Here is a 22,224-nt window from a genome sequence, read left to right on the forward strand (position 1 = left end):
ATCTGTTTCTTCAAATACCTGCAAATCTATCATCACATCAACCTCATTTAGAAGGCTGGAGATGTTGCTGCTAAAAGCAGTTTTTTGCAATGCAGTTCCCCAGCAAACCGACACATTCTGTGACTTCTGCACCTGAAAAACTCAGTCAGCGGATTTGCAGAGGAAATAATTGAATAGCATTACAGAGAAACATGTTTTGCTCTATTCTTCCTCTTATGAAATGTGGCCGATCGACCTGTACAAAAACTTGTTTACAAAGTAGTGGATGCCAAGGCCAATCATGGCATCTAGAGTGTACTAGAAAAGGGAACAAAAGATGCTGTCAGCTGTCGTTTAAACTATGATACTTGGCGGGGGGGTGGAGGGAGGGATATAAAATTCAGGAAGATGAATGAGAATATTTACATAGAAAATGGAAATGTGGCAGTTCTGAGATTTAGCAGTTTTTCAACCACAAAGTCAGTGTTGGGATTCTGTTGGTTTTATTTAGAACAAGGCACAGCTTTGGGATGGTGGAAAAGAGCACAAAGAGATACAGCTATAATTCTGACTATTCATGTCTATTTTTAAATAAGAATATTAAGAACTTTTCTTCCAATTCTTTCAAAAATACTTTTAATTTTAGTATATTTTAACAAAGTTATAGATACTCTATCATTTCATGTAAAAAGTCCTTTATTCCATTACCCTTAACTATGACTAGCTTATTTTCAATATGTGACATTTCAGTTAATCAGCATCAGACATTCACACTCTGTAACATTAAATAAAGCACTAGAATGGTCATTAGAGGAAGAACTGGCCACACATTAAAAATACACAATGTTTAGGAACATTCAGAGAATCCGTTCCTCAGAAATTATTTTGTAATCCTTACAGGAAGACTAACAATTTCCTCATCTAATCAGCTTTAGGTTATTGAAAGCGCACTGGGCAATATCACCTTTATAGATTCCTTTTTGATTTACTCAACCAACCAACATCTTAATGAGCTTGTTATCTGACACATCAGTGTGGTCATTCTCATCCATCTCACTCCTTCTATTTAAAATTGTCCCTGTTTTAGATTTTGCAGAGAACATAGAGGCTATGAGGTGAAAATTCCCCCAACATCATGTCTCTCATCAATTCAAACCCATGTGGACCTCCTTCCTCTATCAGAGGAAGAAGAGGCTCTCCTCCTATCCAGGGAGAATGCTTCCAGTAGACTCTGGAATCCATCTTTGCCTCTGCCCTCAGGGACCTTTCTCAATCCATTATCCCTGCATCATATCAGAGTCTTCTGCTCTCCACTAGCTCTTTCCCCTCAGCACATAAACAGGTTTAGTCATTTCCTCACTTGGGTAAATTGCTTGGGAAGTGAATGTTAATGCTAAGTAAAGGCAGAATTTGGAAGTTGTGGTGATAGGAGATCTGAGAGTGAAGGAAAGACTTGGGTTCCATCATTGTCTATGATGCCATTTTTCCAAGCGTCTCCAGAGTATTTCACTTCTTAAAATGTTGATGTTAGAAAGGAAATCATATAACAAAAAGTACATTAATTCAATGTTTAGACTGAGAATGTACATGTTCAATTCAAAAAGATTTGTTTTCCATTATAAACCTAACTTTGCCACTTGAGAAAATACTGTTCACTAAAATTGAATATTTCATTGCACTGATGTATAACCCTGGAAGGGAATATTTCATGTAAAAAATAAGGACAAATTTTAAATCAAGTGTTTTAACTAGAGACTAACATATCTGGTATTTTCTAATTTGGTCTGCTGCATGATCACGTTAAGTCAGAGATTTAGAAGGCCTACTCATAACTCTGAAATTCATAAAATTATATTAATTGTATATCTTACAATATTTAATGAAAGTCAAAGGATAGCTATAAAGAAAATAAATATTTTTCTTTACTGTTAGGAACTACTGCTATTTTTGCTAAACTCCAAAAATATAAGCAGTTTTTAAGATATAACATTAATTTTGAGTTATTAATACATCTTGTGGAATATTCATAACAATGTTGCAAGGATATATTCTTAGCTACCAAAAACGTGCATATACTCCTTTGATCTCACTGGCAGTAAAAATGATAGCAGGCCAAGGATGGTGTCATCCGTTACTAGGAGGAGACTGGGAATACAGCAGCGTTGAATACAAGGTACAGACACACGGTTAAGTAAGTATAGACACACACACACAACCCAAATAGCTATTTTGTTGATCGAGATTTTACCTGTCTGTATGTGTTTTGAGTATCCTTAGATTAATAATCCCATTATATATCTGTGACACTGTGGTCATTAAATTTAAGCTTACAAATGAAAGCTTCACTGCTCAAAAATTGATTTTGAACTTAGGTTAAATTGCTACTAGTTGGTTAAGTTGGTTAATGTAGACATTTGATTACTTTTGTGGTTTCTAGTACCAATATAAATTTATAAAGTAATGGGTAAATGCCAAAGAACCACTCACTAACTTATCTAATCTTTCCTAAATTTATTTACGTTTTCAGCTTACTCAAAAGTCATTATGAATAATGACTTGGATGAAGAATGTCATAAGTTCATTATTTACTAGTCACACTAATGCTGCTTCTTATTCCTAAAATTAAAGTCAATTTTTCTAGTGTTCTAAGATTTCTAAAATAATTCCATTGTTGTTATCCTCATGACTTAAGTTTGAATCAAATAGTTTTTCAAACCAAAGAGTCGATTTCTTTAGTTCATTTTTATTAATCAATGAATTACTCCTTTCTTAGACATTTTCTTGGTGGACACCTTTATATTTGCATATACTTTGTATACAACCAATTAAAATGGCAATAATCTAGTCTCTTTTATTTTTCAAAATAATTTATTTATATGTCTCTAGGTTAAAAACTAACATATAAAATTTCAACATATTAAGCTATATTTCTTTAAGTGTAACTCCAGAAGTACTAAACTGTAATTCGAACCTTAAAATAATGTTTGCTCATTTCAATACAGGTTCTGGGTGATGTAAAATGTAGGAACTTTTTTCATTGAAGGATTTTTCATAATGGACATAACTTTATTCAAAAGATAAAAGACACATGAGCCAATGAAAAATTCTGTGTGTGGAGTAACAATATCACTTATCTGCAGATAAACTTTCACACCAAGTTTTCTTGATCTTTCAGAAAAGACCATGGAGAGCTACGCAAAGTTAAGTTAAAAACTATAAAGTAGTAAGAAATTATATAGTGAACTGATTTTCTTTCCTATTTTCCCCAACCCCTGCTAGATTCCATTTCTAAATATTATGTAAAATATTATGTAGAATATGGTGAGCAAGTAAGTGAAAGAAATATGATAGTCTCCATTGGGTGCGCCTTTACCAAAAGCGTGCACTCAGGCCTGAGAGGGACCCTTCGTTCCTCCTGCTCCAAGTCCGCAGATACCTCCTCAAGGACATCTCTCTGGTCCAGCCTCTTCTTCAGCTGCATCGCTTTGTTCAAACCCTCTTCTCGCTCACCTAGCTAAGGTGACACCCACCTGAGGGCCACTCTGCTTTCAGTCTCCTTCAGTCCTTCCTGCACAGTGCTGCCTGGGGGAGCTTTGGAAAAGGCTAACGGGTTCACCCTTTCCTCTGCTGAAAAATCCTTCAATGGCTTTCCACAGCTTGTGAGAAAAGTCCAGGCTTTTGTAACAGCTGTAGTTCACCACAGACGCCACCCTTTCACAACTCCACCTCTGCACCTCGGGCTCTCTCTGGTCCTCTCTCCTCCACCTATTCCATTATTCAGAGCTCACTGTCCCCACCATTGGGGTAAGGTCCCCTTCTTTTGTTCTCCAAAGCACCCCTATGACACTCTTTCATAGAATTTACCAACAATAGTGTAATTGTCCGGTTACTGCTTTCTTTGCTCTAAAAGTCTTTTATCATAAATGGTAGCTGGCACATAGTAATTGCTTGGTGAATCCTTTTCAGTTCCTTCATTAATTCATCCACTTAACAGTTTTTGAGTGTCAGGCTAGGCACTGGGGATACAGCAGTGAACAAAATAAGCAAAAATTCATGCTCCCCTGGCCTTGATTTTCTAGTGCATGGAGAAAGACAGTAAACAAATAAACAAGTAAAATATAAAGTTGTGTCAGGTGGTAAGTGCTAAAGTAAATGTGGGGACAGGGATTGGGAGAAGTACATGTGGTAGTATTTTAAGCTGGGGCATCAGTGAAGGTCTCAGTGATAAAGTGACTCATGGAAAGAGCTCTGAAAGAGGTCAGGGAGAGAGCCATGCCTATAGAAGGGGGAAGAATGTTCCAGACAAGAGGACAGCAAGTACAATGGCCAAGAGGTGGGCACATCCTAAGTGTGTTCAAAGAACACCAAAGAGGCTATAGGTAGGTAGCAGAAGATGGGGATACGGATAGGGAAGGGAGATGGATCTGTATGGCTTTGTAGGTGCTTGTAAGCACAATGGTGTTTACTTTGAGTGTGATAAATATTATAATAACAAAACAATGAATATATAAAGTAAATCAAGTTTTTGCTTATACCTTAGACAAAGTGCCTCAAGATAGCAATGACAACATTTTTCACACTTCTGTTCACTAGAGTCATTCTAATACTGCTGGCCTATTCTAATAGCCTCTAGATTACCTCTAAGTACGAGTGAGTGGAGGAATTCAGTTCCCAGCTTCTACGTTAAAACAGCAAAACAAAAATCCTTTTAGTCACACAGTCTCATCAGCACTAGAGTCTTGTGGATGTGGCTGGAGGTCTAAGGTCTCTAATGCACTTCAGAAAGCCATTGTGAAAACAGTAGGCAGAATTATCAACCCAAGTTAATCTTCAAAGCAGGCAGTTAAGAAAGGGATGTTTCTATAACCATTATGCATTGGCAGCACTTTCCAGTTTGTAAAAATAAGAATTTTTTTTTTTTTGGAAAGCCTTTTGCTTAACGAATCATGGAATGGAAAAAAATTAATGAATTTTTCTGACACTACTGATGTTAGCACAGATTTGATTGAGGTATTAATTGCTTGAACAGGATGCAGAGTTTCTAAATGATGTGCTTTAGGATGCCTCTTGGGAGGTGTTTTAAGGCAAGTTCTGCTTGCCTGCCGTTAGGAAATGATGTTCTGTGTGAGCAGTGGGCGGACACAGTTCCTGTTCTGTCCCTGATGCCTAACAGTAAAATTTGAAGCTCTGAAAGCTACTGGTCATTTCTGGACACGAGAATATACAACCAGCTTCTACAATAACAACACAGGGAGCGAGAAAGAGGTGGTCTATCTGTGAAGGGGAGGATAAAACCCCAAACTATCAAGCCATTTAAAATTATTTCCTTTTTAAGAATTTTTCCATGATTTCATAAAAGTCAGGCAAAATGAAGAAAATACATTTTAAAGTCTGATTTCATAGGGAAGAATGATAACATGTATAATCTCACTAATGGAGTCATAAAATATTAGTATCAGACTTTCCCAAGGGTTTGGTGCAACAGACTTTAATTATAACTTTTTGAAAGATATTAACCTGGTCAAATACATCACAAGATCAGAAAATATGTAAACTTGTTTTATAAAGAGTAAGAGGAAATTTGAAATGAAAATTTGTCTTACTTAAGAAAGATTCATTTAAGAAGTACTTATATAAAATTCCATGTTCTACTTGGATGTTTGATGAGCAAAGGTCAAGAAACATAAACTCCAGCCACTATTGTATGTATGTCTGGAGTGTAATTCAAACAAGGTTTTACAAGATTTAGATTTCATAGCTTAGATGTGTGGAAATGCCAAACTAGAAAGAACTGGGAAATGTTTAGAATATGAGAGAGTGTGCTGAAGTGTTCTCAGTGCAAAAGCCCATGATTTAGTTGACCTGGGTTTGAAGGAACACAGCATAAACAAGAAAAGAGGGGGACGGTGCTGAGATGGGGGGGCCCCATTTCTTATTTCAAGTCTTTCATGGACTCTGTCGTCAGTCACACTTAATCATTTCTATTTGCCCAAGCAGTCTCCTATTAGTCTTCACAAGTGCTTAATCATTCTTCAAGGCTCGGCGGTCATAACTCACTTTCTCTGCGAGCCTTCTCCAGTGCCCCCAGACAGAGCTCGTCTTTATCTTCTGTCTTTCTCTAGCACATTTTAACTGGCTGTATTTTAATATATTTACATATTTATAAAATCTACTTGACTAGGCTGTAAATTCTTGAGACCATATATTTTACATCCTCAGCCCCTAGGTCAGTGCCTAGCAAATAAATAATTACTGACTAAGCTGAAACAATGAATTAATGAATATAAAAATTATTAAATTACATTTCCCAGATTTCCTCCATTATTTTACTACTGAAACTATCATGACTATATCACTGGAAAGAGTTCCCAGTTTTGAGGCAGTTGTTTCTGTTTAAGTATCTCAGATTTTTGTTTCAATAACATCACTCCATAATTTCTCTTCATAATTTCACTTCATAATTTCTAAGTCTCACTTAGAGCCTATCAATAAGATGACATGTAATTATAGTAATACATGAATATTTGATGAGAAAAGTTTTAAAAGGAGTAATTATTTTTTAAAAAGAATAAATGCTTTCTGACTTCTCTATCTCATGTGCTGACTTTTTGGAGAAAATATTAAACCAGGATGATTCATTTATTGGTATTTCTCAAAATCATGAAGCTGGGACCTCTTTAAGGGAGGTCTCTTAAAGCTTAGAAAATTAAAGAAGTAATACATTTTTCTCACCACTTGACAAAACCAGGACCCAAGGCTAAATATTGAGCGTTAACTACCACCAGAAGATTAAAGACAGAGCTAGGTATTTGAGAATTCACGTTCTGATTAGGTCCTGAAACAGATCCTATCACCTCTCACCAGATATCCAGGGCTGAAATTAGCTTACTCTGTCCCTTCTAAATATTTAATAAATTGTTTCTCATTGCTGAACCCAAAATGGAAATGACCCAGAAAGAAAGAAAAATTAACAGGCTTCCTCTGCCCTCTGTGATTAGGCATACTTCCCTGGTGTACCATAAAGGAAACAAATTTATGGGTCACGAAGGCCTATCACCCTACACTACAGTCAGTAAAAAATATTTCTATTGAGAAACGTGTAAGTGCTTTTCCTATTTTAAAGCAACTATGCTAAGAAACATTAACTGTTAAAATTTAAATATCCCACAGTCAGCAGAAGGAGGATTTAAACTTAGTACTACACTATATACTTACTTATCTACTATTCAGATCTGTTTTCTATCTAGATCAGCACTGTCCAACAGAACTTTCTGGAATGATGGAAATGGGAAATGGTCTATATTGGTAGTATGGTAGCCACTAACCACATGTGGCTATTTTGCACTTGAAATGTGGCTAGTGCCATTGTTAGGAACTGGATTTTAAATTTTATTTAATCTTAATTAATTTAAATTTAAATAGCCACATATGGCTAGCGTCTGTTGTATTGGAAAGTGCAGATCTAGCAGATCTAGACTGTAAAACGCAGAAGACTGCAATCAGGTGCACTGGATTCTAGCCTAGTTCTGCCATTGACTACTTTGTGACCTTGGTCAAGATTTTTATTCACTCTAATGTTGTTTCTTTATCTGTGCAACTAGATCATTCCTAAGATTTCTTCTAAATATTTTATATTCTATACTTTAAAAACAGCCATATAGTGTGACTAGAAATTGATTCAATTACTTTTCCACTGTCCTTGTGAAGATCAATATGTTCATGCATATTCAGGAACACACATATACTCCAAATAACCTATAATACATGGATAAATATAAGAAGACGCAGGAGAAAAAGCAGTTCTTTAGTAATTCTGTTGGATTTATCCTGCCTAAACTTATCCCTGGCATGCAATGATATTTGTTGGGAGAAAAATATACATCTGATTCCTTTGTATCAGTACCTGATTTATTGATTCATTGATTCATATCATTCAGTCATTCAGTTTATTGAACACACTCAGTAGCAATCACAATTATTACATGAGGTGATAAACGCTGTGGAGCCAGGGAGAAGACAGCTTCTAACTCAGCTTGGGAGAGTGTGAATGTGTGTGAGTGAGTGAGCGTGTGTGAAGTTTTCTCAAAGGAGGTGAGCAAAGCAGAACATTCAGACACATCAACTCTGCACCGCCCTCAGACCTGGGAGAGAGGGCTCTCACTTTGGGGCCCACGCTTTGGAGAGCTCTTCCCTGGCTGCACTCCTCCTTGTGTGGTAGCCCACTCCCTGAGCACAGACTATGCTCTGGGCACTAGGGACTCTGGAATTCTCCACTCCAATGACTGGAGCTCACCTCAAGGACTGTGAGCTGCTTCTTTCTCAGGTCTGTTCTTCTGAAGGTGAACCACAACACTGGTGTTCACAATAAACAGGAGGAGGGGAAAGAAGTGGATATTTTGAGGTGGTTGCATGGAGTCTGATCTTGTGAGCATCCCAGAATGTCTACCTGGGACAGCTGGAGTCTCAGAAAGTTGAGGGATGGACGTAGGTGTGGGAGAGAAAAAGAGCCGGCCAGGGCGAGGGCTGGGGCTGGGGCACAGCTCTCCCCAGGCCAACACGTTTTGGTGTGGCTCTCCGAGGAGTGCAACAGTTCTCATTTGAATTTACCAGGTCACTATGTGGATATAAATGTGAGGGTTAGAGGACAGAACATATTTACTTATCATTTTATTAATTTGATTTATACCTTTTAAATATTTAGACATTTGTATAAGGGCTTCCATTTAAACTCTTGCCCTAAAATTTGTACATTTGTCCTTAATCTGCAGATGGAAGGCACAGACCTTACATGGACCCAATTTTGTTTTGAAAAGTTTCTTCTTAATCTAATGAAAAGATATGAGAATTTGGTAAAAGAGGTTAATTATTTCATTAATATCCTCATACAAAAGTGACATATTTTGCATCAGTTTACCTACAGTTGGTTAGATTCTAAAGTTAAAAGAAATGATAACTAGAGAAGTTGATTATAGGTTTGAAGAAGAAGGCAATTTTTAAGGCTTCCTTCCATTAAAACTTAATAAATGATTTTTGTATCTAATTATTTACAGGATACGTAGGTACGCATATATAACATGGATAAAGGGCTGTATAATATGTGTCTGTGCATCTATAAGGAAAACGTAGCACAATGCCAGGACTTCAGAGCTGAAGGTAGACTCAGATCTCATTTAGTCTCATCACTTTTGCGGATGAGCAATCTAAGGCCTAGATACATTGGCTTATCAGAACTTTAAATGGGACCAGTGGAAGATAGTTAAAAATAGAGCTGATTCACAGCCTAGAGGTCATTAAGAAAAACAAAATGAGATAGGGAAGAATACAGACAGTCATCTATTCAGCGTTGACTCTCTTTTCCTACTAATGTTACCTGATTGTGCTCAGAAATCACTACTGAAAATGTTCCCTCAAAAGTCGACTTCTTGTTTCTAAGAGACCGAACCAGCTTTACAGGAAAGGCAAGTGCTCCTCTCTACCACCACACCCAAGGGGCCTTTGGACACCCCTACAGACGTCTATGCACACAGGAAGCCACACACTGAGTTCCCTTGAGCTGGGCAACTGGACGGTGCAGTGGGACAGCACCAGAAGGAAAAGGCGTACTTGTCTAACTTTCTCTTGGTCCATTGGGAAAACCAAGCATTACAGGCTCTGCCCAAAAGCACAAGGAGGTGGGAAGGGCTCTGCTGGCATGGCACCATGCATACTTTACGGACAATCAGATGAAGCGAGGATAATAAAGCATTCGAACAGTTGCTAAGGCGGCCCAGTGGGCAGTGCGCACAACTGAAGTGCACGCGGTTTTACCAAACGAAATTGTAGCGTTAAAATCCAGGCTAATAACCAAATATCCTAAGACGATTTTGGTCCATTTTTACTATTTGTGATTTGAAGGTTTGGGGTTTTGCTTTCTCTGCCAGATTAAAATCACGAAGAGAAGCCTGCTGTTGTCTCCGGTGTCTGCCATCCTGCTGAGCAAGACACTTGGCACAGCAAAGTACGATTAAGTAAAACGAGTTTTACCAAATCTGTAGGATACCAAGGCATTATAACTAAATATATTTGAAGTAAATCTTCACATATTGGTTATTTCAATTTTATTCTAAATGAAGAAGAAGTAATCATTTACGCTTATGTTATTAGCTAACATAAAACACATTATATTCACTTGACCCAAATATATTAAATATGTTTGCAGGCAAAATTAAAATAAACTGCAAATATCTATAACCTCTTCGGACACAAGTCCAAATTTCACTTTAAGGAACAAACAGCAAAATTTTTCTGAGTTTTGAACTCTCAGACAACACCAGGGCCCAATGAATGACATTTTAAGTACTACTAATTCAGAAAGAGATGAATGGATATGCTGTTTGGGGGAAGGGAGAGGAATGAAGAAGGAGTTTGAGAGTAGGGAAAGTGGTTTGGTCTATGAGACCTTGGATATAGACACTTTGGACCAAAACATAATTTCCAAGAAACTGGGACTAGTTGGTATATTAAATATATATATATATATATCATCTATCCTTTATACTTTTGAGAACTTCTACTACATTTGTCAAGGAAAGAAACAGTAAGAATATCAAAAGGAAAGATAACTTCAAAAATACTATTTTAACGACTACTTAAACTACTGAAGAACTGACAGATAAAGATCTGTTGTGCAACGGTTCAGAACTTTAGCACTTCCAATGTGGTCAGTCCTTGGTTTGACTCTTGGGTCTAGTTTTATGACCTAGAGCAGTTCTCTCCTTATTTAGACGGAGTCCAATTTATTTTAGCTCCAAAGTTTGTCTTTTAAAAATCTCATCCTGAACTTCTCAGCAAACCAGCAGGGGACGTTTACAGAATAGACGCACAGCAGGACTAAATCAGCGGGGAGCTGCTTGAGCCGCGGGTCTCCTTTTTTGTTCTATCAGATGCTGTAAATCTTCACATGATTATTTTTGCAATATAAAATATATATCCAGGATTATGAAAACTAATTCCCTACCTGACACACCCACAAACAGTTTTGTAAGAGCTAATTTTAGGCCGTCTAGTTTTTTCACTTCATCATCAGAGACCATTTAAATTTTAAAAAATTCTCCAGTGCCTCTCAAGACCCTCCCTGTAAGCAGACACTGCCCCACAACACAGACCAACAAATGTGGTGGCTTTCAAGTACTGTGGAAAAGATGAGAGCAGTGGTATTTATTATCTCTCCTTGTTGTAACTGGTGGATGAGAAGGGGTGTGTTATGAAAAATTGATAACGTAAGATGATGTGATATGTAGGAGAAGGCCAAAAACCATGATGAGAACAAACAGGACAAAAGGAATGAGCTGCATTATCAATCACAGTATTTGACACACCGTAACTTAATTGACAGCTATCATCACGCTGTTCTTAGCCCTTGCGTTTCATAGAGTGGCCTTCCTCTGTGCCAAGTTATGTCACCAGACATTCGTTTTAACAGCAATACTTTTCACTTATGGAACTCTGCAGTTCATAAAGCTTTTTCATAGTATTATTATTATTTCACTTGCTTCTTACCATAACCTAGTGAGACAGGTAGAACAGGAATCATCGCCTACACTTTATAGATCAAAAACGATTAAAAAGGATCACCAAGTATAGTGATACACTCCTAAGTAGTTCTGAGGCCAGAACTACTGGTACAATGTACTTTTCTCCCTACAGGCTTCAAGTCAACACACACACACACACACACACACACACACACACACAGGCACACGCACACAGGCACACGCATGTAATATTTAAGAGAAAAAAGAAAATTTCTAAGGAAATTTTTCTCCTCATGAAAGCTGCTATTGTATTTCCAGTATTCTCTTCTCCCTTTGAGATGGGTTAAAATATACAGGTGCTATTTAAGTTAAGAAACATAAATAGTGGTTTTTAAAAATGATAGTTTTTTAAATCATAGAAACATTTCACTTTAAGCAAATACAAGATATAAAAAGTCAGTGTGCTGGGAAGAAGAATTAGGGGATTACATTGCTCGACAAAGACTCTGACAGGCTTGCTTCACGTAGCAAAATTCCCCAGCACATTCAAGATGTGTTGATTTATGAAAATCTGATTCATACAGAACTTTACAGGAATACATCTGTTACAGAAATCCATGCTCACCTGTAATTTACTCTGGAGGGAACAACTGAGTGATAATAATAATAACATACTCATACAGTTCTTCGTCACATATTTTAAAGTGCTTTCTCCTAATTTATTGCATTTGTCTTTGGCAACCTTGAAAGGGAGGCAGAGAGGGTATTATTGTCCTTTCTTTACAGATGAGAAATGGAGAGGTTAAGTGACTTGCCCAAGGTCAGACAGACTATTCATTCCTTTACTGCTATTTGAGTGATGTAGTTTTAACAGGGTAGTCAAGGAAGTAAGTTCTTCCTCTTAATTCTTTTGTAACCAGCTGTGAAGGCTATTAAAACAGAGGTGGTTGATCTCACAAATATAATGTACGAAAGAAGCCAGACACAAAAGTGTACATACTGCATGATTCTATTAATATAAAATTCAAATGCAGGCAAAATCAGTCTATGTTGGCAGAAGTCAGAATAGTGGTGAACTTTGGGAAGAGGGGGATGGTGACTGCAGGGTACAGAGGGGTTTCCAGAGTAGGATAACAATTCTATTTCTTGATCTGGTTTGTGGTTACATAGTTATGTTCACAGTGAAAATTCACTGAGATGTATACTTTTGATTTGTCTACTTCCCTTTATATGTAATAGAAGTGTTTTTTTAAAAAAAGGATTTTACATCTTTAAAAACAGTACAATGCACTTTAGAAGATTATTACATTACACGTATCCTTTGAACATTTGTGATTTCACTTAAGTTTCTTAGCTGCATTTTTAAAATGAGAATACGAACTAAATCTGAAGGGTTAAAGAGAAAAGAAAAGTTTTATAGAAAAAGTATCCAGCATCATCTCCATCTGAAAAGGTGCTAAATTAGATGGGAAATCGGAGCAAACTAAGATGATAACATAACTCATTTAGGGCTAGGTGGAACATCTATATTCAATGACATTGAACTAGGAATTGTAGGGAAATGGGATGAAGTTGTTATTCACATAGTATTTTCTAGAGAGTATATATGAATTTAAGGAAGACTACAATTTTAAACAATATTCATTTTCATTTTAGAACTTGTATATTAGGATGCTGCACTGGCATCAGGGCAGAAAGCCAGTGGCAATGATAAAAGCCCAAGCAGACTGTGGACACCTGGAGACAAACAAGGGCTCCTGACCATCCCGGCGCCTTCAATGGAAGGATGTACGGGAGGAATATGTTTTGACCATTATCCAGGATAGAAACTACAGGTGCATTCAATCACTTAAAGCAATTTCAAAATTTAAACTGTAGTTTTCCAAGAATCCTTCACCTCCTGTGACCCTATAACCTTGAGAGCTAATGCTGCACTTGTATGCAGAGATACCACTGATCTCAAATGTTTTGTTTAATTATTACATACGTTTTTTTGTTTGTTTTTCTTCCATTTTATTCTTTTTAAAAAGAATCCATTATAGTACCCCCTCTCCAAAATTATCTGTATCAAATATCTATCTTGATTTTATAGGTCAGGAACAGAGAATTTCCCGGTGGTGGGTCAAATTTGATCTGTGGGTGTTTCCATTTCATCAGCGATGTTTCAAAGGAAGCTACACTACAGCTAGGACCACTGCCTGGTGAGTTTCTCCCAGGAGGGCTGTTGAAGCCATCCAGCACAAGGAGAAGCCTTTGACCTTTAACCCATTCACACATTTGTTCTAATTCCTCACCAACTATCCTGTTCCTGTGCATTAGTTTCACTAGGACTTCTATTTTTTAAAAATAAACTTCACACCCTGAACACCTGCATGCTGCATGTCACATGGTGCAGAATGGACATGATCAAACTTGTTGTGTTCACTGCATCCAGGACGAGTGTGACACATAGCCGTATTCTGGAATTTGGGTGATTGGAACATCACCCTGGGTTCCCCAGTATTGGTCATGTCATTAAATAGGTCAGAAAGGCTACTCCAGACATGGAGGAAGAGACAGGGAGAGGTAGGTTGAAGGATTCTACTCTTCAGGGCTCCACAAGCTGCCCCAACTTCTCTTTCACTGGCAGAGGATAAATAAATCATGAGGAACTGGGCCTGCCTGTCTACGGGCAAGGCCATGTGGAACCATTTCATGAGCTTTTTTAAGGACCAAGATCAAGAACACACAACTCTTTCTCTCTGAGTGAAGCCCTTCAACAAAAGAAAAACTTGAATCACTGAGGAAGGTTTGCTATATTAATTCACTGTTAGTCACTCCTGATTCCTTTGAACACTCATTTCTGTTTAAGCTAATAGGCATGTGCCTGAATTTAACCTCCCTCACAGCAGAGCTACTTAAAGCAAATTGTCTCCTTTGACCCTCCTCAGCATCTCTCTGTCACCCCCCACCCGTGTTCTCCCTCTCTTTTTCTCCTGTGTCAGTTCTGTAGATGTGCTGTCTTGTCATCCTTACCAGGTAATGGAGAGGCCCTACTACTTTTTAACTTTTACTAATTTTCACTCTTTCTGTTATAGGTCATATGACAGACACATTTGTTACACATAATCCTGACCACAATTTAGAATAACTCGGCCCTCCATTATTTTTAGTATAGAAAAGATAAATCGAGATACTTGCCATCAAGCCTTGTTCTCCTGGTTTCCCTGGTTCACCCTGAAAAGAGAATAGTGATAATTTTACTAATGCTATAAACATTAAAAACCAATTTCAATCTTTTTTTTCTTTTTCACAATATCCACTGGGGTTCATGAATATCAAATATATATTTTTCAGGCTAAATAGAGGAATGCAAACACAATGCAATTAAAAGAGAGCCAATATTCTATCTTCAAATGCATTTTATAAACATTTTAGGATTTAATAAGATGGGTCTAGATTACAGCAGAGATTTAAGAATTATGCCAAAGATGTATTCTAAATAAAACCCTGCCGACACCTTGATCTCAGACTTCTATCCTCCAGAATTGTGAATTAATTTCTGCTGTTTAAGGCAAAAAAACAAAAAACTAGTAGGCGTGATTATATTTTAAGTCAATAAATGGTCCTGGAAAAATATTTAATCATAATTACAGGCCCATTTATGATGTCCTGTTTATGATAACATAAAGATGATGACACGGTCCTCTCAGTGAGAACTCAGAACTTCCATATACAGGACAGAGACAGACCACTGCTCTTACTGCAGAAATTCGATAATAAAACGAGCAGAGATTGATTTCGAATTTTGATCCTCCTGGAGTAATGATAGCTAAAGTAACATGTTTTATTAACATTGATAGAGAAACTTCTGCCATATCATACGACTATCATCATTTCCTAATATTCAGATTCATACAGAATCGATTATCATATTTTATTGTCATATTATTATAATGATAGTCATTGGCTACAGGTATTTTTTGGAAAAACTGTGCTTGTAATGCCAATATATATAGATGTGCTGGACTTTAAAATTAAATACTTCTCAGTTTATTGCTATAAAATCTCTTTCTAGTGGCTATGATAGTATATACAAATTAACTCTGAGACTATAAATCCAGTTCAATTATATTTGCGGAATTAAAAATATATTCATGAAACTATGTGTAAAAAGCTCCATTTCTTACTTAAAGAAACTATATTCATTTAAAGGATGACATAATTTTTGGATGGTTTACAGTTTGTCATACCTTTTAACCTTTATCTTTGTTTCTTAAGAGTAAGTTATACCTTGAATTTTCTGTAGAGGATACAATGCCCAAAGATCTCTAACTTTTTACCATCCAAATGGTTTTAACCACTTTTCTCATTGGAAGAGACACTCACTGTATCTTTGTTGGTAACAAACAATCAATTGAAGAGCTTTAAATATCCCTAGAACTGGGCTCTTCTTATCTTTTGGGGTATCATCCCGAGAAAAGGTGAGACATTAGAAGACAGTTTTAGGATGAAACTACCACTTTTGATGGTTCAGTAAAAGCAGTCCTAATAACCAGCAAATCATATGTGGAAAGTCAACTCCTAATTTCACGTGATAAATTACAGTAGCTTTCAGAAAGGGGAATGGGACTCACAAGAAGGTCGTCTCAGAAAGGTTTTACAGCACCCTTATTCTTACAGAGAGAATCACTCAAAACATACATATAAATATATGAATATAAAAATGAAATATACTAAAACATTTATGACTATGGCTGATTTTTATTTTTCTTTTTGTTTGTCCTTATATTCAAAATTTTCTGCCTTGTGGATAAATATTTTCATTATTACTTTTATACTACAAAAACTAATGAAAATAATTCAAGTTAAAACAATACATTAAATAAATAAATAATTTGATTCAGCAATATACCTGAATTTCAAGTCTTAAAGCTCTAATATCAGTGTAATTTTTTTTTTTACCATTTCCACACATTTCTTAAAATGGCTGGGTTGCCCCTACCAAACCTAACCATTTACCTATTGTCCTGGGATACTGTATTACTGATGCTTGACCAATCTTAGTAACTAAACACTTGGATCTAAGTGTTGAGATCACTTTTAGGTCATTTCTATTAATAAGCTTCACATACAAAGGACAAATAATATTCAAAGCATATCCACTGATGTTTTAACCACTAATTTTACTGTTTTATTGGCAATTTTTTGGTCAAGTTATTTACAAGGGATTAAATATTAGGAAGATTTGCCTCCTTTACTTTCCATAAATCACATAGGACTTTATTGTCTCTGTTATTGACCCTTTGGAAAATGTTATCAATCTCCCACCTAGTTTTCCAAGGTAGTCTTCCATTTAAACGAAAGGCGCCAACGTATGCCTCATCAGGACACAGGTGAGAGCCGGCATCTCCAGTCACAGGCTTCTTGAGGCTTACCTGAGAGCCAGTTCGGTTGCTGTCTCCAGTCTCCGGTTTGCGTGGGTGCCCCGTGGAGGGAGCGGTAAAGCAGAATCCTCCTGGCAATGCCTCTCCCCTTGGGGACTTTCCTGTTATCCCACTTCCCTCAGCCCACGCCACTCACTTGACCCCCTAACCCTAGAACCCTCCCGCCCCCCACTCCATCCCAATTCTCAGCCATTAAACAGAACAAAACCTGTGAGAACAACTGATCCAAAAAGCAACTCACGGGCACTCCTGGCATTCCACGGGGGCCGTCTTTCCCTGTGTCCCCAGGAGGCCCTCTGGGGCCCGGAGGGCCTGGAGGTCCTGGAGGCCCCGCCTGCCCTTGGTCACCCTACAGTGGAGAGGGGAACACACCAACAATGACCACAAAAGATAAAGACCCAGGTCTTCTTTTCAACACTTTAAATTTGTATTATCTAATCCACATTTAAACTATGAAAAGAACCAGAGCAACCAGAAACATGAAGCCTGTAGGCAATCTGCCTGCCAGCAGGGGGCCAATCAATATTCATGCTGAGTGAGGCGCTATCACAACCACAGCAGCTCGGAACCAGCACGCTCAGCTCTGGGAAACTGTGTGTACGGGATCACTGTTCTCAGAGCTGTGTCAACCTTTTGCATCACTTTATCCATGACAATGCTGCCTCAGTTACAGTCACCTTGTTTAATAAACGGCTGCATTTGTAGTCAGACAAATGTGTTTACTTTTTCAGAACCTATAAAATTAAACATACAAGGTTCTTGTCAAACTGTATAATAATTTATAAATTACCAAAGCTAGAGAGCTTAGAAACTGGATCTGTTACTGGATATAATTTAAACTTTCTATTTTTTAAATTAAGAAAAAAATAGGCTTTCTATACCTTTTTATTTTGGTACTTTCATAGACATTTCAAACAAATGCAGCTCACTAAACATAATTGTGTTCTAGGATATTTCCAAATAAATACCCCCCACCCCCAACCCCGCCCCTGAGAGGTAAATGGCAAAGCAACAGCACACAGAGTAATAACTGAACGAACAGAAGAAATCCGACTCGAGCAAGCGGGAGCACTACCTTAATCAGGCGGCGTTTAATGAGCTGCTGATCAGCAGAGAGAAAGCCATGATTGATTTTAGGAAACACCATCTGATCAGTCAGGTGAGGTCAAAGGTTGAAGTTCAGAGATGAGAGAGTTGAAGAATAGGCATCAGAAGGCCCCAAGAAAGAAATAAAGATATACACATTAGACTTATAATGACCATTAAACAAAATAGAACTGGTACTTGTGTCTGACTTTGGACCCTCTGGCTCTTCTTGAAAGAAATATAACACTGAAATGGGATGGCAAGACCAGATTTTTAGGTCGAAATGAGTCTTTTTTGTATCCCATCATTTTGCTGCGGGTGTTGGGCCTTTTTGATGTCGTACCCTAAGGAGCAGGTAAGCTCGTGTCACCTGCATTCTGTGCTCAGAGCAGAGAGTCCGGAGACAAAGCGCCAGTTCAGTTTCCGTCAGACTCGCCAACCAGCATAATGCGGCATGAACACGGCTGCCATGTGATAAATGCCCAAAGTCCAGAGTACTCAGGGTTATTTAACTGACCGAAAAATATCAGAGAGCACTGGATGCGTGCAAATTAAACCACTGAGGCATGGCACAGTCCTAGACAGTAAGGCCCACCTCTCTTCATCATCCCTGCTCGACTTCAACATATGCTCAAGATTCTCCTGCTTAATATACATTGGATCTCACCGATGTCGGTGAGCTCCTAAGGACCCAATAACTTGATGTGTATGATGACAGGACACACTGGACTCGGCTAGCCAATTTCGCCGTTCTTGCTCACTCTTACGCTGATTGCGGGCGCTGACCGAGCAGGCATGGGTGCCAACCACAAACCTTGACGGTGAGGATCTGATTACTGTGCAGAGCGGCAACTGTGGGGAAGCCTGGCAGACCCTATGGACGTGGCACAGCACCAAAACAACACGACACAAACGTCACACAGACATCTCACTGAGGACACACAAAACAAGCAGTACCTAACGCCACCCTGTCCCAGCTCTAAGTCTGCCCTTGGGGACACACTGGAAACAAAATCAGACACACAAGGGCCCCAGGCAAACCCCTTAAAGGGAATGGTTGATTGAGAACTCTTGGTAACTGCCCTGAGTGGGAGGGACACTCAACATTTCTGGAATCTTACATACAAAATGTTAGTACAAAAGGGAGATGCCTGCAGATGCTGTTATGAAAACAGCACCGTAATTTCCTTCTATTGATGTTCTGTTTACAACTCAGGACATACAATATGGATATTAATTCTTCATTGGACAACAGTGAACAGAATTTTGCACTGAGATCGGAAGTATTCCTCAGAATGAATGCAGCACACCTCACCAAATAGAGCCTTACCACCCACATATCAAAATTTCTCTCTCCAATCATATGATGAGGCTCAGGTCTTTCCTGTTTCAGGAATTCCTGCAGAGGTGCTGGATGGAAATCTGTCTCTTATAACAGGCGTAGTTCATGTCAGAGGGATTTATGGTCACACTCTGCAGTAATCACTTCTGTCATGCAACTTTTCCAAAAGAACTTGATAGTTCACACAACCCCTTGAAGCAGAAAAGTGGTTTTGGATTCCTTAACCAAGGAGAATGGGGGGGATGTTTCAGAGAACTGCACTTCACTGACGTGCACTGACTCGCCCTCCCAGGAGCTATCAATTGGGTCGGGCTGAGAGAGAAATTTTGCCTTTGTTATATTCCTTTTCCAAAGCATGTGATATTGGAGACTTTTATTCCATTTTTTTTTAACACAGAACATGTTTACCACACAAATAAAACAAACAACTCCCAGAAATACAGGGCCTCGAGTGTCTGCAGCCTTCCCAAATGCTACTCCTCCTCCCTGCCCTCTCCCTCTTCCCACCCAAATCTGTTTTGAGGATATTTTTAGCAAAGGCTAGCAAGTTTCTAGTTTTTTAATTGCATTGGTCTTGCTATATTTTTCTCCCTTATTTCCGCCTTATTAGGGAATATTTTTCTTTTTAAGAGAGCCAATAAAATTATGTTTGCAGTATGAAGACATCTCTGCAGCCCTAATGCCTGTGATTCTCATTCTTTAGAGCTGGAACTTCTCAGGAAACAAAACAGAGAAAATCTTCTCCGTTTCGCCAAATCCTTCCTGATAAGGCTATTAAGTGGCTGGGTAGTTTCGAGGTGACCTGTACCCTCTTTTTCTTCTCCCTAAGTAAAAGTCCTTTAAACATAGACTTGACCCAAATTCAGAAATGCTACAAGTTGGAAAACAGATGTGTACAATTTGCTTTTGTTTTACTATGGAATATGAGTTTAAAATGTTATTAGATGGTAATGTGCCAGCATCTTTCCATCTGTGACTCATTAGCCCTATATTACACAGTCAGAATTTTATATATAAACCTTATATTTATGTAACAAAGAACAAAAACAGATACAAACAAGAAGTCTATAAGGGATCAGAATCTTGATTAGTGGTGATAAATCATAATGTCACTTTAAACGGGATTATCTAACAAAAATAATTTAAAGTTAAAAACCTTTTAACAGCACACATGGCAGACCTTGCAAATGTTTTTAAATGTGAATGTATAAATAAGTCACTTCTTGTGCTCATCTTGGAGCACATGACCAGTTTGCTGTTTGATCATGTCTTCTAAATGCTTACAAAAAGCACTAAGTTTTATAAATAACTTCTTAGTTTGTTTTCCAGGGTTAATGAGATCTAAAGTGGGAAGTGGATAGGTAATTCTCACCTCAGACACATCCTTTTCCTGAAACTGAAAATCTCTATTTAAGGAAGCTGGTTTTATATTCCTCAATCATCATAACTGTGGACCTGTTACGCATTCAGTGCTCAGAGCTACATTTTAAAGATTTCCTTAGTGAGCTAGGCAAAAGGACTTTAGGAGTTTACGTGCAACAAATTAGAAAGTGGACATGTGGAAGAATTCTCTTAAATTCTCACAAAAGTTCCACGGCCTGGGCTGCAATGTCCTGGGATCCTGTGCTTTCCAAACTGGGAGAATGCTTGAAGGGTGCATGCTAGTGTCCTGAGCAAGTGATGAGAGGCAATAATAAATATGGTACATCTTCCTTAAGAGTCAATTTTGATTAATGGTAAATAATTTTAGACATTTTTATATAAAGCAAACATTGCCATATTATGGGGTAGAATGCAAAATTTGCACAAATTTTTAGAAATTTTACCCTCTGACAGCAGTAGAAAACCTCGTCTCACAGGGGAAATCTCCAGACCACATGTAGACACTGAACTGACTCTGCTCCCTGCGGGAAGGCACGGCTTTGTGTGGCCATAACTACTAGGCTTCCCTAGCTGTTCACACAGAGAATGCACTTTTCCATGAACTATGCCATTTTTTCCACCATGTCATTAGTCATAGTCCTTTCTAAATAAATGGAATGGACATATTTCATTTGGTTTTACATCTTCGAAAACTTGCCTGGTACACAGATGGTTTGAGTGGGTGTAGAAAAAAAATGTGTCTCCAGAAAAACATGGAGAAAGAGTCCAGGAATAAGCTGAAATACTGAAATAATTTGTACAATTTTCACCCCCAAATATTTTGAATTTTTAAGAAATTGGAGGTACAGGAGTGTAAAACTGCCTTACACAACATATTTTCCTCCTGAGAGCATACTCAGGCCGCTTCAGGAATCCTCCTGACATTCTGTGAAGCAGGCAAGCATCTCAGGACCAGGGTTTTGACACCATCCTAGGAGGAGCTCTATCTCCTTTCATTACCTTCCAGAAGGAAAGATGCAAGCCTACCCCAAAGGGATGTTGAACAAATAACCATTTCGTAAGAAATGCTTCTAACTACTTAGAAGCCATAAATTCAAGATGCTATTGTCATTTTTACTGTGTACTCAGCAATGATGAGTGTTATATGATTACATTATAGTGAGAAAATTTTGTATTTTGCTAAAGTATTCAATAAGGCAATGATAGAGCCAGAAATTTAATCCAGGATTTCTAATTCCAGACCTTGTCATCATCCAATTTATGTGCTTATAATTTCTTTCCACTTGTTTTATAGTTAAAATATTAGAAAGCTTAAAAATTGACTAACATTCAACAATATGTAAGAAGTATTTATTGAGTGCCTGCTGTGGAGCATTCACTGTGCCAGACCTGGGGACTGAATGGGGAGCAAGATCCCAAGGTCACAGGGTTTAACGTCTAGTGGGGAAAGAGGGAAAAATAAGCAGACAGTAATCACGCAGAGTGACAACCGTTA

General features: G+C 37.9%; 1 protein-coding gene across 1 annotated transcript in view; it reads right to left on the reverse strand.

Moving 5' to 3' along the window:
- COL25A1 (collagen type XXV alpha 1 chain) overlaps window positions 1-22,224 on the reverse strand; it is a 440,619-nt gene that overhangs the window by 104,905 nt on the left and 313,490 nt on the right. Inside the window, exons 8-10 of the mRNA XM_058549892.1 lie at window positions 18,819-18,878; window positions 17,160-17,267; window positions 14,673-14,708 (exon numbers count right to left, since the gene is read on the reverse strand). Coding sequence (XP_058405875.1) covers window positions 14,673-14,708; window positions 17,160-17,267; window positions 18,819-18,878 — 204 coding nt within the window. The remainder of the gene's footprint in view (window positions 1-14,672; window positions 14,709-17,159; window positions 17,268-18,818; window positions 18,879-22,224) is intronic.

This window comes from Diceros bicornis, chromosome 11 (assembly GCF_020826845.1).
Source record: "Diceros bicornis minor isolate mBicDic1 chromosome 11, mDicBic1.mat.cur, whole genome shotgun sequence".
Taxonomy (NCBI): domain Eukaryota; kingdom Metazoa; phylum Chordata; class Mammalia; order Perissodactyla; family Rhinocerotidae; genus Diceros; species Diceros bicornis.